This window comes from Onychostruthus taczanowskii, unplaced genomic scaffold (genome assembly GCF_017590055.1).
Source record: "Onychostruthus taczanowskii isolate IOZ18803 unplaced genomic scaffold, ASM1759005v1 scaffold78, whole genome shotgun sequence".
Lineage (NCBI taxonomy): Eukaryota > Metazoa > Chordata > Aves > Passeriformes > Passeridae > Onychostruthus > Onychostruthus taczanowskii.
This window is the reverse complement of record NW_024505671.1, coordinates 642020-660197: the sequence shown is the minus strand read 5'-3', so window position 1 is coordinate 660197 and position 18178 is coordinate 642020. Positions and strand designations below refer to the sequence as shown.

The following is an 18178-nucleotide window of genomic DNA, read 5'->3' as shown; positions in this document are numbered from 1 at the left end:
CAAAATAGAAATGTTAAGAGTTACTGCTTTTTGAAGTGCAATTGCACAGCCTCTCTGCAAATCCATATGTCTATCTATAAACCTACAATTTTAGATGAAAATTGAGGCTGTTTCCAGCTTGCTCATTTTCTGCCCCAGTCCCACATACCTGCTGATGCAGCCCAGCTGCCTGCAGCTCCAGGCTGCCATCTGGCCCACGCGCATCGGCCAGTAACACTTCAGCCTCCGCTATCCAGTGCGAGAGATCGTTGAGATCGCAGTGGAACTGCCTCCACGCCTCAATCGCTCTATCAAAGCAACTGGGGGAAAACAGAGCATTGAAAAATTACCCAAAATATCAGTTAGAAGGCTAGGAATCCCGCTCCAGTGAGTAGAAATTTGCCTTGCAGAACAGAAAGAATAACAGCCTGGTTAACCAAGTCCTGGTACTGAAGGCTTCCTGGCACGGTAGCAGCTGGTGAAAGCCAACAGCACAGACTGTTATTAACTTCCAGCTGAAGGAAGAAAGGGCAGTCCTCAGCAAACTTGTTCTATCACTTAAAAAATAAAGATTGATTAGCTACATCAAATTGGTCTGCAGAACCCTTTCCTCCTTTATCATGAAACAATTCAGCTATCAGACAGTGTGAAATATGAAATATAATTGCTCACTTTTTTCTCCTTCATAAGGAGAAAATGGGGTGCTGGTGCATACAATTTATTAAGTGAAGGTGATTTTGATTATGTAGATTATATATTTGATTACATAGTATTGCCAGTGAGCACTCATAAGTCTTATAGAATTTAATCACACAATAATTTACCAGATACTTCATTGTCATCATCTTTGCAGCCTCAAATAATGTGTTGCTTAATTTGAAGGGCAACATGTTCTTGCATGGAACAGACAGAACAACCACAGTCAGAAATTTGTTTTTTAATAAAATGAGAGTTGTTATGTTAACAAGCTAGCAAAGCGAGAGCATGAGAAAAACATGTCAGAAAGGAATGGAGTGGCTTGTTTTCTCTTTGTTGATTATTAACTACTCCAAATTAATATAAACAGTCATCTTTAAAGACCTAAGAGGCCAAGACTACTGTTAATCAGAGGACCTTCTATTTTGACTGAGGAGCTATGTCATTTGCAGCCCATTATTGCAAACAATTGCAAATAATTGCAACAGTAAAGACTCCAGGGTTATTGCACATATATAGATAGAATCTGCAATTAGCACCCTAACAAAGATATCTAAAACCAAACTTTAAAGAGCTACCATTGCAAGTGTTTTTTCATTATTTAAAGTCAACAATCCCAGTGTTCTTAGTGAGATTAATTTCATCAAAATTAAAATTCATTTTACAAAATATCAATATTTCTTGATATCTACAGGGCTTATTTGTTGTTATTATTATTAGCCAAGTAACAACTCTTAAAAATAAGTCTTAACAAGTCTTAAAAAAAAGTATTAAAAATTTAAGACTTAAGTCTTAAAAATCTCCACTTTATTTTTTCTAACCTTCTCTCTTAGTTCTACCATTTCAGTTTCAGGACATACCTTGATTTAATACCCTAGATCAACCTGCACATTGACCCCAGATCTCAATGTTCCTTTATTTCTCATATACATTTCAGTCTAAGCATATTGTCTCATGACAGTAACTCATTCCACATTTAATGAGAAGATACATTCTAAGCACTTAAAATAGTTAAAAAAGGTTTTATAGGCTTCCTTAAAAATTACAGTTTTTGAGGGAGTTTTGGCCACATGACTTTTTCAGAAAACAAACTTTTAAAACTTCAGAGAACACTGAGATACAAAGTTTTAACTTGTGGCATTTCTGATGTGAGACTACAGCTCCATCAGTATTTTGAGCAATGAGCAAAGTTTCACTCCAGTTTTGAGTCAGATGCATGTGCTGCTGCTTCCCTACAGACTGCCTCATCTGAAAGTTAAAAATACCAAATTCCTGTGACTATTGCACCAAAACTTGGCTATCATTTGCCTCCTCTGCAGGAATCCACTGTTTCCAAACTACATCTCATTCCCAAGTCATCAACACTTTTAGCACTGGGAGAAAACCCACAGCAAAATGAGCAGACCTAGCAAACCAGCACAGTTACAAACAGTCCAAAGCATTAAGTCTATATATACACATACAAAACACACACATTTTACTCTACACATTCAAATGCAAATATAGTCAGCTGGATTTAGGTGACTACTTAGAAGCTTTGCTAAGTTGAATTAAACTTGTGCTTGGCTTCATCAGAGCATTTACCAAAGGTTTAACTACTTAGCTGATATTCAATCACAAAATCTTTACTACCCCTGAAAACTAAATCCATTTTTTTGCCAGAGGCTTCAGATGCTGCTTTGCCTAATTTTGTCAAAATTTCCACCCACTCCAGAAACAGAAAAAAGCCAAAGATGATTAAGGAGATAGTCATCCAGCTTATACTTAGTGCAACACTGGGAAAAGCAAGATTTAACTTGACTAAGAATTCTTCTTTGTAACAGAAAGGGTTTAAAAATACTAATGCCATTTTCATATTGCAATTAATAATGTCTTCAATGATCAAAGAGCATGCCTCTATTAAAACTGCAGCATTTCATATATTCAAGAAGCTATATATCATTTATCTAAATTAGTAGTCCAATAGTCCCTTTTTGTATGAAAATGAAATCCAATATTATTCTCATTAATATGCAGAGCTTTACAAACTTTATGAAGGTCAAGATTAATTTGTATCAGCAAAGTGACTGAAGAGACAATCTGTTGCTTTTTTCCACTTCTTCATAAACATTGAACTGACTCTTTGACTCACCTTATTCAATAAGAAGATTAGGTTTCTGGTTAGCCCTGGCTACTTAATCAAAGCAAATCTGAGTAGTAAATTCAACTGTACTCATACTTACAAAATGTTAACATCAGTTAAAGTTTTTCAAGTTACAAGTGGAAAGAAAGGCATAACTAAAGCTTAGTACATACAATATCTAGGAGGACAATAAAATAGCTGCAGGCATATAAATATGGATGGGCATCAGATTCAGGAGCAGCTGTCTCCAAATTCAGCAGGTGACCACGAGCACCCAGCAAGAGCACAAAGTTCTACACAGCTGGCATCACTGTTTTCTAAATTAAGAACCCACAGTGAAACAACATTGCCTGCCGAGTTATTAGAATCTTGATCCTTCACTCATCCAGGGGCCCAGAATTTCTGGAAGTGTCTATTTAGATGATACCACCAACTGATTTTTATGTCCCTACATATTTATCAGTTCTCTTAGAAAGAGGTGGAAACATCTTATGTAATACACACTCTTCCTAGAAGCATCTCTTCAAAACACACTACCACATGGGTTTGGTATCAGATTTCTGGTGCTACAAAACAAGCAAACATGGTACGGCATACTTTATGCTCTACAAAACTTCTGCATCATTCATTACCTTACATCATCATTAAAAAGGAAATACTGTAAAAGCAAATGAACTACAGTGTAAGCCTTTACATTTAATTTTAAATTTCATTAAATAATTTTCAGTCATTAAGGGGTTTTTTGCATAGCAGCAATCTCCATGTGCACTGCTGCTTGCAGCGTGAGCACCTTCAGCTTAGTGGTAACTTTCCGAACATGTACTTTGACACTTTTACAAATTCCAATTTAAAATACTCCTCTAAAACACTTTCCCAAGAATAACTAAGTGGTATTGAGTTTGTTTTCAAAGACTTAAAACTGATTCAGATAATGTAAAAAGTTTAATGTCTCTTCTGTAAGGGGTGGGGAGAAATCAAACTTTTTGCCCAAGTGAAATTACACCTATTTGTGGCAAGGAAATTAGAAATATGTATTTCTTAAACATTTATTTTAGTATTCTCTTGTTTTCCTAACAACAAAATTTTCTAATCATGTTGTCTCTCATCTTCAAGTACTTACAACAAATATTATTGACAACTGTCATAGGTGGTGTATTTTAAAGACACCATTCTTTCAAACTGCATCCTTCCTTCAAAGAACAAAAAAAAAACCAGCCTTGAATTCTTCATTAAAAGATGTCCTCCTCAAAATTATTCTTCTAGAACTTTGCTTTGTGATGCCTTTACAAATACAAAATTTTACGTTCTATAAACAAGACCTTCTATTTCAGAAACAACGAGCCAAAGCAGCCAAACTTCAATTTCCGTGTTAACAGTTTCAAATTTCAATAATTCTGGAAATTATTTTGTAATACCAACAAATAAAAGCTGATAACTCCCAAACTCATCTTCATCATTAAGGTACACTTGAAAAACACTTATATAAACATGTACATAAAGTATTTACCACACGGCCACAGAGACCAATCATGCTTGACTTACCACTTACGATCATTGTACATTCTATTAATTCTGTCCCATTCTGCATTCAGCTGTGTTAGTGCATCTCCTATTTGTATTGCCTCAGGTCCAGATGCTTCCAATATAATATCAGGCTGCTTTTCATGTATTACTGCAATTTGATCCCCAAGTTTATCCAAAATATCTTTTATGTTCTGCAAGTACAATGGCACAAGCCATTAGTATAGCCAACACCAGCAGGAAATAAAAGAAAAATACCAAAACACAATGTTTTCAAAATTCTTTTCCAAAAATCAGCACCTACAGTAAGACCATCACCACCAGTAATAGCAATAACATCTACAGTTTAAATCAGTTTTAGCAAATTAACTGAATAGATCTTCATATCCTTTAAGCGTGTATCCTTTTCAGGTATTTATGAAAAGGATGTAATAATTCATATATATCTAATTTGTTCCTAAGGTCAAGGGCACATACTTCTCAAAACAACACTAGCTTCACTATCGAACACATCTGCCCATGTCACTATACACACTCTTTCCTCATGTAAAAAATGGACCACAAGATGCAACTTCACCATGCTTCATGTAACCTCCCATATGCACAGAACTGCAAAAGCATAAGGCTGCATAAAGGTTTTACATTTAAATGACAGTTAAAGTAATCAATTTCAAACACCACTGAACTATGATGTGAAAATTCCTTTAAACCAGATACCGTTGTAAGACTGCCTTGGTATTCACAAGACAAACAGTCCATGCAGACAGTGGAATTTACTTATCTTTTGAATTTAAAACAGTAATGCTTCTAAAAATTCTATGCTCTGCTATTTGCTTTTTCCGAAAACATCCTTAGACTATACCAAAACTTAAAATCAGATGAGACACCTGCACCAAAATGAAGTATTTTAATCCTGTTTAAACATAACCACTCCTAATTGCACTCCAGGCAGCACAGAAGCAGAGTAAGCAGGGGTAAGAGAATTTCACCAACAAAACAAAGGCTGCCCCCTTTGTCAAAGGCTGGCACCATTCCCATATTTGCTTTTATAAAATAACATGAGAAATGGAAGCACGTACACAGCAGAAAGAAAAGCAAGCCAGAAAAGTGGACTGGAATTTGCAAAGCTTTTAAGGACCTACATAGCAGCTGCAGAAACAGCTAATTAGCTCTTGGTGAGAGACAGAGCCTGACTACACCTCAGATATGACACATGGACCCTGCTACGATTCCCAATCCAGAGAGGTACACCTACCCTGCACCATGCCATGTGTAATTCCCAACTCCAATGGATGTTTTCTAAGGGAATCTGTTTCACACTCTTTTATATGCTAAGAATTAACCAAGGCCCAGACTTCTCCATACTCAGCTCATATTTGACAGCAGGATTCAGTATTTTCAAGCATAATTTCTTCATCTCCTTTTGAAAAAGGCAAAGTCCTCAACAATTTCCTCACTATACATCACACAGGTAAATCCACTGGCTGACAATTAAGTTTTCATGCTGCTACACTTTGTATCCAGATTATGCATAGAAAAAAAATTAGCTAACAGAACTGTCATTTCTTAGTTTTCAGTGCATATTGATCCTGTATATACCAAGCAAAACCATAAATGTAGTAATAGAGTTGTTAAGGTGGTGGCCTTTCTTCTGCTGGTCCCTTCTCCACTCTGAATATAATGCTTAGCCAGTACCTTCAGTGCATCTTCCTGAGCTGAAAAATCCTCATAGATGCCAGTATTCAGCTCTGGTGCATTCAGCAGCAGTTCAACATCAGCCATGGCCAGCAAAACTTTGTTGATTTCAACCAAGTACTCAGCTGAAAAAGGCAAGGTCCTAACTCCTGTAGCAAATTGGCCTTTTAACCTCTGCTGGACAGGGATTGCCTGAAAACATGAAAATTCATTTTATCATTCAAGCAACAATCAATTTTATGAAAAAATCCTAAATCAATAAACTATATTCAGAATAATTACTTTTCTACCTTAGTAAAGAAAACAAAGGACTTTCTAGCAAGATTACATGAATTCAGAAAGCTGCAGGTCCTGCACAGAACAGCTTATTTATTTTAAAAGTTAGAAAACAGTTTATATCATGCCTCAAAATGACTCTGTATTATTCTTGATTAAAACTCCAAGCAATGGGAAGGGTAACACTGTTTCTCTTAACTTGATCCTTACCATTTTCTGAAATAACACTTCTTGATTGAGCCTGTATCTAGTGTCACAATCCACTCTGCTTCCTTCATCACCAACACACCAATTCACTGAAACACTTATTTCCCATCCATATTGTTTTCAATATGCATTCCCACTCACATTTTCTAACAATTTTAAAAAATAAATTAGTGCCCCGCCAGTACTCCAATATTTTGCAGCAATAAAAGACAGTAACTCCTCCAGAGCCTGGAAATTGTTTTCTGCTCTGGCTGCAAGACTGGCTATCTAGTCAAGTACCATGTTAGCAGATAAGAGAGTAACAACAGTCATTTCATGCAGCTTTTTCTTGGGTCACTAATAGTGGGCTGGATCTGAAACCATGGGAAGATTGCTACAGGAAACTATCTGTCTGCCATGCCTGGCAAAAAATTAGCAGATGCAGGTGAAGCAGACTGACGAAAAACATTTTCAGCAGAAAATGTTTCTTGTCAAACAGGATTCTGTTACCATCTCTGAAAACAGCCTAGTTCTTTCAAATTATCAAATAAAAGAAAGCTCATTTCCAAATATTGAAGAACTCAAGCAACTTTAAATCACCATGTTGCACTTGGTGAGTGAGTCAAGCAAGACAGAGGCACAGGACAGTGGGATTTACTAACAGCTAAGAACACTCTAAAGAGTGAAGAATAAATGTATGATCATAGCAATTTCAGCTGGTGAATTTTACTTTGCAATTTGTCTAGGCTGGGTGCACACATGAAAATCTCTAGCACAGCTGACAACAAATAAAATATTAAAGTCCCACTAACCAAGTGGCTTGCAAACACCTGTCTGTATCTTTCTTCTTCACATGTTTCTGAGAATTTCAAATACATCACTCAAATTAATAGGAACATAACATAACCAGCACATGTAGTGCAAATGAAGCAAGGACTGCAGCAGAAAATATATGTCCACATATTCACAATTCAGGACTTCACACACACTAAATATTCCTAAGGATTTTCTTTGTTTTGTGTTGGTTTGGGTTGTTTTGTTTGTGAAGTAGACAGTCATCCTGTTCTAAAACTGGGGACACGGCTTTGCTTCCACAAGACCTTTACCAACAGATACAATTTGCTCTTAGTCATTCATTGCATACCAAAGAAACAGGATGCAAGGGCATAGCAGCGCAAGTCTACCAAAAACAAGAATTACAGAAAAGCATCACAAACTACTCAGTACTGCTTTTGATTCAGTACAGCAAGCAAGCACCACAGTTAAAAATAAGGCTTACTCCATAAGCTTTAGCTACAAACTCAGCATCTTGGTCCCTGATGCTCCCCAAATGCATTTTCTTGAGGCTCTGCATATATTTTATCAGCTTCCATCAATGAAATTCAGAGCAAAAGCCAAAGGCTTAGACAGTGGTACGGTTTCCTGTGGAAGGAGAGGGCCCCAGTTCCTAAGAAATCAGTCTGTGCAACTCAATGTTTTCCCTAACAATATGAAACATGTCAAGGTATGAAAAAACACCAGGATGCCTTCTACAGCACAGCCATCTGCAACATCTTCCCAAGGTGTTTTCTGTAGCTCCCAATCATTCCAGAAGTCCCATTCTCACACAGGTGACAAGACTTCAGAATCAAGACTTCACCCACATGAATCAGTCACTGGGCTTTACTATGTTTCCACTCCCCACACACTGCTTTGTCTCTCATTAGAAAAATCTTGCACAAGATTTAAAACAGCACGTGTTGGCATGCAGCAAACTCGTTCTGTACTTGTGCATTGAAATGTTCTGAAAGTTTCTGCTTTCCCAGTAACATCATCCTGGGCCAAATTACTCTCTTCTGCTAAGCAGTGAATTCTTCCTAATGCTGCTGCTCCAGAGTATATCTCCTTGCTAATCTCCTCCAGCTGCCTCATATCACTGAGATGACGCTTCCTCCTCTCACTACCCTCACTCTTAAAGGTGAACATATGTAAGTGCTATAAACACATTAGTGCTTCAGTACAGGAGAGTTTTAATTGTTCAGCTGTTCTCTACCTTGCACTGCAGACTGGAAGCTTCTATAATGCAGCATAATATGCTAAAAAATAGAAGTGGAGTTTTATGCAACTCTCTCACAGTTACCTGATAAATACCTAAATTACACAGAAGTTGGTTTTGGTTGCTTGGCTCTGGGTTTTTTTAATTAATGAAAAAAAAAACTAAAAAAAAACCCTAAAAAAAAAAAACAAAAAAAAAACCCTAAAAAAAAAAAACAAAAAAAAAACCCTAAAAAAAAAAAACAAAAAAAAAACCCTAAAAAAAAAAAACAAAAAAAAAACCCTAAAAAAAAAGAACCAAAAAGAAAAAAAAGAAAAGAAAAGAAAAAAAAGAAAAAAAAGACAGGTAAGCAACCATTTCACATAATCAGAATGGTTTAGGTTGGAAAGGGACCTTAAAGATCATCTCATTACAAGCCCTCTGCCATGGGCAGGGACAACTTCCACTACATCAGGTTGCACAAAGCCTCATCAAACCCACACTGCAACACTTCCAGGGATACAGAATCCACAGCTTCTCTGGGGAACCTGTTCCTGTGCCTCATCACCAACACAGTGAAGAATTTCTTCCTAATGTCTAATCTAAACCTACCCTTTAAAAGATTAAATCCATTGCCCCTTGTTTTATTCCTCCATGCCTTTGTAAAAAGTCCCCTCCAGCTTTCCTGTAGGTACTAGGAGGCTGCTATAAGAATTTCCCCAGAGCTCTCCCTTCTCCAGGTTAAAAGACCTCTGTCTGTCTTTACAGGAGCAGTGCTTCAGTCCTCCCACAACTTTTCTTAGAGCATACACAAAAGTCAATCTGTGGTTATTTAAGAGAAAATCTGACTGGACAACTTAATAGTCCTTTTCTACTTTAATTTCAGTGTTGATAATGCAAATTAATAAATTTGCTCTCTTTAAATATTAGCAAAAAGAAAGGATTGGAGGAATAAAGAGAATACTTGGTTATTACTGAACATTCTATAAATAAGGCCACTCAACAAGAATAGCTAAAAATGCTTTTAACTTGGAGGTCAAATAAAAATTTATTTCCTCCTATACTCAGCATACAGTTTAACCTGCAATTCAGAATTCAGTTTCAGAATTGTTTTTCCGTCTCCCCTTTTACACTTAAATATATTTTGAAACAAAATCTACCAATGATTTGACTCAATAAGATTTTCTGACTTGCTTCCAAGTGGATTTCGGAAACTACTGCGATAGACATTGACATAAAATTAAATCATTTACCTCCTTGGATGTTTAACTATATAAACCAGTTTTTAAATCGCAAGATATTTCAGAGCCAGTTTTCTAAAAAAAGGTTTCCCAAAGCTCATGTCTATTTAATTAAAGCAATCAGCAAACATATTTAAGTAATCCAGAACCTTTCCTATAAAAAGTATACTAGAAAAACAAATACATTTTCTTTATTACAGAAATAATACTTCAAGAGCATTCAAGACAATGTCTGCTTCATTTTATAGGAAAAAAAATGCACTGTTCTTGCAATTGCATATTCACTGCAGTTGCAAAATTACCAATATTTTCCATCTGCAAAATTACTATTTTCATTCAAAACAACTTTCTAAAACCTAGACAAATCTCTCAGGAATTTAGGCAATTAATTACCTCTGCAATTTAAGATTTAAATCTTGCCTTTCTCTCATTTTGAACAAAGGCACAGCAGTCCAATTTAAATTAATACTAAAGCACTGCTAGAAAAGGACCTCTAGGAGATGCAGATTTCCAGTACAGGCTTTTCTTGCTAATGGATCTGTGGCAAAACAAGCCTTACTCAAAAGTACCTACGATGCAGAAGGGTTACCAACATTTCAAAGATATTTTAACTCCATAATCCCTAGAAGCATAAATGATGAGGAATATTTATGATCCAGCTACTTCCAGCAAATCAATATATAGATATGACCTTCAGGCACCATAAATAAGTCCTCTCCTCCACACTTGCTTACAAAAGCATAAATAATGTATTTCATAAAAGCTCAATTGAAGTCTACTCCCAAGCTCAGCAGCTGAAATCTTCCTTTCTCTCCCTGTTTTGCTGACATCAAACAGCAGTTTGTTTTGCTCTGCTCACTGCAGCTTCCTTACATCAAGGTGAGCGCTTAAGCCACCTGCAACCCAGCAGGCCAAGAATTCATTCAGTGCTTCTCAGTCCCAGGCTACAATGAGCAACAAGCACTGCAATTTTCAAGTCTGGTGGCTCCAAGAAAATTCTGGAGCAACAGTGATTATCTAAAATAATGATATTTGGGGAGACTATTTCTCCCTTTAGCAATGTTATGGTCTCACACCATTTTCAGTGTTCAAGACTGAGTAGTAGAGCCAGTGAAAGTACAAGCCATAAAAGTAAAACAAAGCCACTTGAGACAAGCTGCCTTAGCACTCAAATATCAGAAATCCACAGGCACACAAAGCAAAAGCAGCAGTTGGAATTTCCAAGTTTCATATCAGTAATGAAAACTTCTGTGGTCCTTTTCTGACAGTCTAGTTGACCTGAGCAAGGAGAATGTTTCTCCATCAACAGCCTATTGTAATTGCTACGGTAATCCATATTGACATGAAATTCTGCACTCAGGAACCAGATTCACCTATCCAGGAATGGATCTAGCAGTAGCAGAGATTAGCTGCAGTACATCCCTTTAAGAAATGGGCTTTACAGGAAACAAAGTATCTTCCTTAGAGAAGCTCAGTCAAGCTGTAGTGTTATCAAGAGTGACAAGGAGAACCCATCTAAGGCATGACTGGCCTGCCCCCATTAGCAAAGAGCCATGCAGGTGCACCATTTTTCCATTTGCCCAGTAATTTATTCATTCAATGCATCTGGTGGTCAAACAGAAAAACTGAATAATGTTGTTTGACTTTAAATACACATGGATCCCCATTCCCTTCAAAAGAATTCCATGGCATCAGTCAGGTCCCCAGGCTTATGCCACCAGAAGAGATTGCTGGAGACCCAACAGAGCAGTCAGACGTCACTCTTCTACAGACCCTGGCCCTCTTTGCTGCCCAGCTCTTCATGGGAACTTTATAATGTGAAATGATGATCTAAAAGACCATCAAAAGATGATCTAAAAGTTGGTACCGAATGTACTGTGTGACAAAGGACAGCAGACATCTATCACCTGCAGCTGAAGCCACACAGCACACAGCTGTGAACAAAGAGTACCATGTCATGATTTTATGGTGAGAGCCTCACAGGGAGACAGCGCGTGTTACCCATGCTTCCGAGTTTATTGGTTCTGGGTTAAAAAGTTACAAAGCAGTCAAAAAGGTTGATAGATGTCAATTATGAACCCTTATATAAAGAAATTTAAAAGTCCTTGACAGATGACCCAGCCCTCAAGCTTGTTCAAGACATTACTTACTGCTTCACAAGGTTCTTCACTGTTATTGCCTAAAATATTAATGTAATTACCACAAAAACAAGTGTTTTTAAGTATGGAGAGGAGAAATAAAAGAGATTTTAAAAACACCAACAAAAAAATATCCACAAAGCCACAACAAAAGCAATCAAAAAAACTCTGTGTCCTCAACAATTAAGACATACAACTTTCTGATAAATTTTATCAGACCGTGACATCATATCAGTTGCAAAGATGTTTGTCAAGACCCACGCACAAATTATTAGAAATACTTCAACCTTTGTGTGTTTTATTAATAAACATTGCGTACAGTAATATCCATTACACAAGTGCAGTTTTCCCTCTCGAAGCACTTGAGGCAGGAAAAGACAGCAGAGTAGTTACAATACCCTGACCACAGGATGCAGAGGCACTGGATTTAAACCTCAAACAAGGCTTTTACATTACCTACACCAAATTGATAATAAATCTGGCTGTTTGAGTTAAGAGTTACTAAAAAGGGTTAAGTGTAATCCTCATGGATCAAGACTGGCAAGACAAACTTCTCTGAATCAGGCCCACTGCCCAGATCAGTCTAAGATTAGTGTCTGAAGGATGAGATCTTTTGGACCTATGATGACCATGTAGAAATCCCAAGCTAGCATATGTTGATAACTTCCTAACAAAAAATGAATGCTATCATTTTGAAACACTTCTTTCCACAGAGGTGTCCAAAGAAGATCACTAGACTAGATTAAACTCTAGTGTATGAATCTCCAAAGTTCATACATACCATTAACTGTTTGTTCTAAAAAACAGAAGCCTCATTTACCTGTAGTTTTTGTTCATCCTCCACACCTTGCAGCCCTGACAGACGGTCCTCAGCCTCATTCAGCCACTTCATTAGACTATCATGTTCCTTCTTATACTGGGAAAATACTGGAGAGAGTTCCACCGCCTGCCTCCTTTGAAATGACCTGCACTCCTACAATCCAGTGCATTAGGAAAATATGGTGTAAAAAGAGGGAAGCAGTGAAGAGAACAGGTCTTATTTATTTGAAAAACAAAAACACTTGAGGGATTCATTAGAAGGAGCAAATTCCAAAATATGCACTACTACTAATTTATTTTTGTAATAGCTATATTCTCTTTATCTGCATAGACATGTAATCAAAGCCTGCCTGACAGTCTTGCCCTGCACCTTTGAACTACACCTCAGCTTGCCAACTCTGGCATGATTCAAACAGGTGAGCTAAAAGGAGCATCTTTGTTCTAGACAAACCCATTTTTAAAACAGCATGTGTATGCAAGCACCACAGCATGTTGCAGACACTACTAATACCCTCTATAGCAAGGAAGAGGAATTTGGGAGCAGGCTCAGTCACAGAAAGGGCTTATGCTGAGAGGTTGGCATGTTTATGTACATGTGTATATGCAGTCACTCCTCACACAGCCTGGTGGTGGAGATAAACCTCTGTTCAAGGGCCAGCAAAGACAGGTGAAGCAAATACCTAACTCAATGCACCCATCTATATGGTTTGATACACAGGGTGGCCCTCTGTGAAGCTGTGAAAAGGACTTGAAAAATCAAAACCGCTCCTCCAAAACCTACAAGTGGGAAAATTCATATTTTGGAATTGCAAAGATTCAGAGACTCAGACTGTGTGCACATACATTTAACTTTTCCCAGAGAATTGCATATGCTGAAAGAGTCATAAGTTATAAAATATGGATTACAGGTTGTAAGTGGGATACCAAAGGGAAAATTGATAAATGAACTGTAGTAACTACCATAACCTTACCTGCAAGCTGTTGTACTTTTTCTGCAGAAGCAACAACTGTAGGCGGATCTTCTCTCTCCTATGCTCCTCCATAGGCTGCTGGAGAAACTGCCCTCCTCTCTGTAAAACCTCTTCAATCTGAGCTCTTTCTTGATCCAGCTAAAATTACACAAATCTCTATTATCTACAGAAATTAATTTTAGAAATATTAGCTGCTCAGATATTAACAGCAATTGTACCAAACTTTTGCCTTATAGTCCAAATGGGAGCCAAACAAATTCAAGCAGAGATTCTCCTCAAAAACTACCAAATCATAAAATCCAACTTTCCATAAACTTCATAAAGAGATGTACTGAAAGAAATTTAATGAGCCACCAGTATGCATTCACATCACTAGGGTATTATGACTTCAGCTCCATTTCTATTCTAGACATTCCTTGACAAAAATAAGTAAGCTCAGAGCAGAACAGCACAAAAATAAAAATTCAATAAATATAAAAATAGTATAAAAGGAAGGCTATGTTCTATAACAATAGGCCCTTCTACAGAAATCATTTAAATTTGTGTTCTCTAATATATATGGCATTTTCCATAGACTTATATCCAGCTTTCCAGCTCAGTTTAGAGTATCTGAGCTGCTTAAAAAGAAGGCAGATAGAGTGGCCTGACAGGAATTTACCTGATTTTGTAGGCAACAAGGCCATAGTGGACAAGATGCTAACAAAACTATGGCACTTTTATATGGGTGAATAGCAGAGTCTAGATAAGAATCTAGAAAATAAATTTTGTTCAAAGCTTTTATTTGGACTTCCATGATAGAGCCACATGACAAGACTCTTACTTGCACCTTACCTCAAACATCCTCTGACCTGGCCTATGCACTGTGATTCATTTTATCATACCAGTTTAAATTTGAACCTCATTCAAACATCATTGAAATACAGGAGGGATTTCTTACAAAGAGCTACTTGGAGTAGGAGACAGAAGATAGATAAACAAAAATCACAGTTCACTACTTGTATGCTGTAAAATTGTGATGAAAATACCAACTCAAGTATGATTAGTTACGCTCAGCCCAGCAGCCAAGAGGCAATAGCTATGGGAAAAGTATTGGAAAATTGTGCAGGGTATCCAACAATCTAATAGTTCCCTTCCTTTTCTACCCTTAACTTGAAGACATTTCATCAGAATTCCCCCTTAAAGTCTGGAGCAATGGAACATGGGGACAAAATAGGGCATTATTTATTTAATTATTTTTTACATTGCTCACAAACCTTTTCGTCTTCCCCATTCAACTCCAGATGCTTTTCCACAACTTTTAACATATTCTGTATGTCACTCTCAAATTTGTCCAGGTCTAGAAAAGTCATTCTAGCTTCACGGGGCTCTGACATGGCAGGAAGTCGTTCTTGTCCAACAAGCATCTGCAAAGCAAAATAAAACCTTGGTCAAGCTGAACATTTAGTCTGAGCTGTCCCATACAATCCCCCATGAACAGGTATATCAGTCTTCAGGACTATTAGATACCAGTATAAATCAAAAATTTGAGTTATATGATCTGAGAGATAGCTTGAACACACTTGGTAGTTATTACCAAGTTTCTACATTTAAACTTCAATCTGAGTATTTTGTTCTCAAAATAAATGAAACATCTCACACCACATTAGCTTATGGTATTGTTTTGTTGCTCACAAATATGTACAGCAATATACCCAATTTTCTGAACAGTTGTTTGTAAGTTTTCCCATGGAACACAAGTCATCACCTGCTACTCAGGTAAAAAAAGCAGCTGGTCTAAAAATCAGTCTATTTTTCACATACAAATACCTACACTTAAAAGAGAACTCAAAAGCAACAAAGTGCTGCTCTAATAAACAATGACCTATCCACTACAGCCAGTTGCCATCTTCTTGACCTCCCAAGCAAGTTCCAGGGCTCATTCATCCTCACCTTGGCACTTTTGATGTGCTGAGAGACCTTCTCAAAATTACGATTGAGTTCTGCCAGTTTGGGTTCAACAAGTTCCCGGCACGACACGCCCCGACCGTTCATTAAGATGACAGCCTGGTCACGGATGTTATCCACTCGGAGACTGACATCATCTAGCTCAGATGTTAAACGCTAAGAAGTGAAACAAAATGAAACTGGTCATCTCCTAGGCAAGGAGAAAGACATCTAAAAATAAACAGGAAACAAATCTGACATCATTCAGAATCCATGAGTTGACTGGTAATATTTTGACAGATCACTCAACATTTCCTACCTTCACAGTTTCCTCCTTTTGGCTAGCTGATTTCTTCTCAATTTCATCCAGTAAGGCTTCAGCCTGATACAACCAAGTACTTATGTGGGCAACATTTTCATCAAAAATTTCCAGCTGGCCCTGATGATTCTGGAAAAAGATGAAAAAATTTATGAACATGAGAAACTTGTAAAAATCCAACAAAAAAATTCCCATGACAACAACAAAAAACCCCACAAACTAAAAAAAAACATCAAATAAATCAATCGTGCCAAAATCTTATGAGTAGAAATGAGATTGAAAAAATAGTGTTATGGACACACTTTGGAATGAGACACTGAAAATTAGACCATACTTTTGATCTTCAACAGTATTTACAAAAACTCAATTTTCATTCTAGACCCTTGGATAATCTAATTTCTAACTAACAGAAAGGGAAATAGTAGTAGCTGAGGTAGTTTGTCCAATTAAAGATAGACAATGTATTACAACAACCAAAAACTCCACAATTTTTTCTATCAGCACTAGCTCAGATACTAGGTACAAGCATCCACTGTGTGTGGTTGTTCGGGTTTTTTTTAGTTGGAAAGGATTATGTCGAATTTACAAATTACAGCAATCAAATTTTGTTAGTTTACTGATTGCATTAAAATATTCCTTCGTCTTAAGAAAAGTAACAAAATTGTAGACCTCTTAATTAGGTGTGCAGTCAGATATTGTAACATTAGGTGCCCCAGACAGATGTAATGTTATTCTGTGTATCAGATTTAGGGAAGTAATAATCTGTTTAAGCCTTTCACCAAAACAAAAAGGTAGATAAGATGTGCTCATTTAGAATAACAAAACAAAGGGAGGAGAGAAAAGAGAGAAGGTCTATGATTGTGCTTTATAAGGTTAAATTGTTCTTTTGCTACATGGAGCTATACATTTCTTGATGTTGATATAGAGAGCATAGACAATACTTGTAACCAGATATGAACATAATCTAGAAGCATTGAGTTGTGGATAATCCTTACAGCATTTACACATAAAGGTAAACTACCTGACTACTCCTAACATGGAATTGGATTACAAAACTACACTATCACCTTCAACAGGCACTGGACAGGAGGCACAGGGCTCACCATCCATGTATACAGTGAAGTTCCCACAACTCCCACCTTCACAGGTCCCTGATACGAGTTGATTGTAATAACCAGCTAAACACCAAACTATCTTATTTATATAAAAGCATCAGTCTCATACTAGTATCAGTTGCAGACTGTTTCATGTCCATTTAGCTTAATTAGCAGCTTTAGGTGTATAATATGTTTGGGCTTTCATTTAATCAGCCAAAGAGATGCTGTTGCCATACTCGAACACTTGCTGTTATGGTCTGTCCAAAAGAGCAATAGGCTGACAGAGTCACGAGTGCTTTTCTGAACACCACTACGAAGTTATCCATTGTACATTAAATAGCCAACATTCAGATCTCAAGGAAATCTATCAACACAAACCCACTGTTCATGTTGGAGCTGGCACAGAGGCTGAATATTCAGGCTGAATAAAGAGCAGCACATGCAGGAGCCCAGTTTTCCATCTTCCTCATGCTTACCTCTCCATCTACAGCATAAACATATATCCATTCCACATTCTTTTAAGTCCATGACGCAACATGGAAGCTGCACTTTACACTAAGGTTTACACTAAGGTGAGACAAGTGAAAACCCCAACTGCTCCTAAGAGGTGGAAGGAGAGCTACCCTGAATATTTCTCATGCATGCAACTTACCAACAAGGTGTCACACCAGTCCTCGGTCCAGGTTCGAACTCTGCTCCAGCCAGCATTGAGGACACACAGCTTCTCCTCCAGGACAGTCTCACTCCCTTCCACCAGAGACTGGAGTGCAGTGCAACTTTCTGTGATGCTCTTCAGATCAGCCTTCCTCCTCTCCAGCTCTCTCAGCACATTCTGAAACAAGTTCAGCCATTAAAAGTGCACTGCTCCCAAACACAAGGGAGGCAAATCTTTACCTCCACAGGAAACAAATATGTTGTAGATGAACTTCACTTGTGGAAAGAATTATACCAAGTGCAATTGCCTTCTGTTTACAGTCACTCTCCGTAGATAGTGATCTCATTTTTTAAGAAAGAGTGAGAGCACAATGCATGTAAGTGTCCTGAACAACTTAGGGACTCTTTTGGTTTGTTATCTTAGATCATCTTCACCGTTTCTTTTCATTATGTAGGTAATGCAAATACATCACACTACATTGCAAATCCGTTTTTAAAAGGCTTTTTTCTGCAATGTAAAGCATAAA

The 18178-nt window shown here is 37.3% G+C and overlaps 1 protein-coding gene across 5 annotated transcripts in view; it reads right to left on the bottom strand.

The window, feature by feature from the left end:
• Positions 1–18178, bottom strand: part of UTRN (utrophin) — a 341969-nt gene that overhangs the window by 203135 nt on the left and 120656 nt on the right. For 4 of the 5 annotated variants that reach the window (XM_041423524.1, XM_041423522.1, XM_041423526.1 and 1 more), the window contains 9 exons: positions 17650–17829; positions 15901–16029; positions 15588–15758; positions 14912–15061; positions 13659–13796; positions 12689–12841; positions 6014–6205; positions 4340–4512; positions 149–299 (listed from right to left, as the gene is read on the bottom strand). In XM_041423524.1, the coding sequence (XP_041279458.1) occupies positions 149–299; positions 4340–4512; positions 6014–6205; positions 12689–12841; positions 13659–13796; positions 14912–15061; positions 15588–15758; positions 15901–16029; positions 17650–17829 (1437 nt within the window). The remainder of the gene's footprint in view (positions 1–148; positions 300–4339; positions 4513–6013; positions 6206–12688; positions 12842–13658; positions 13797–14911; positions 15062–15587; positions 15759–15900; positions 16030–17649; positions 17830–18178) is intronic. The other variant, XM_041423525.1, reaches the window with a different exon arrangement.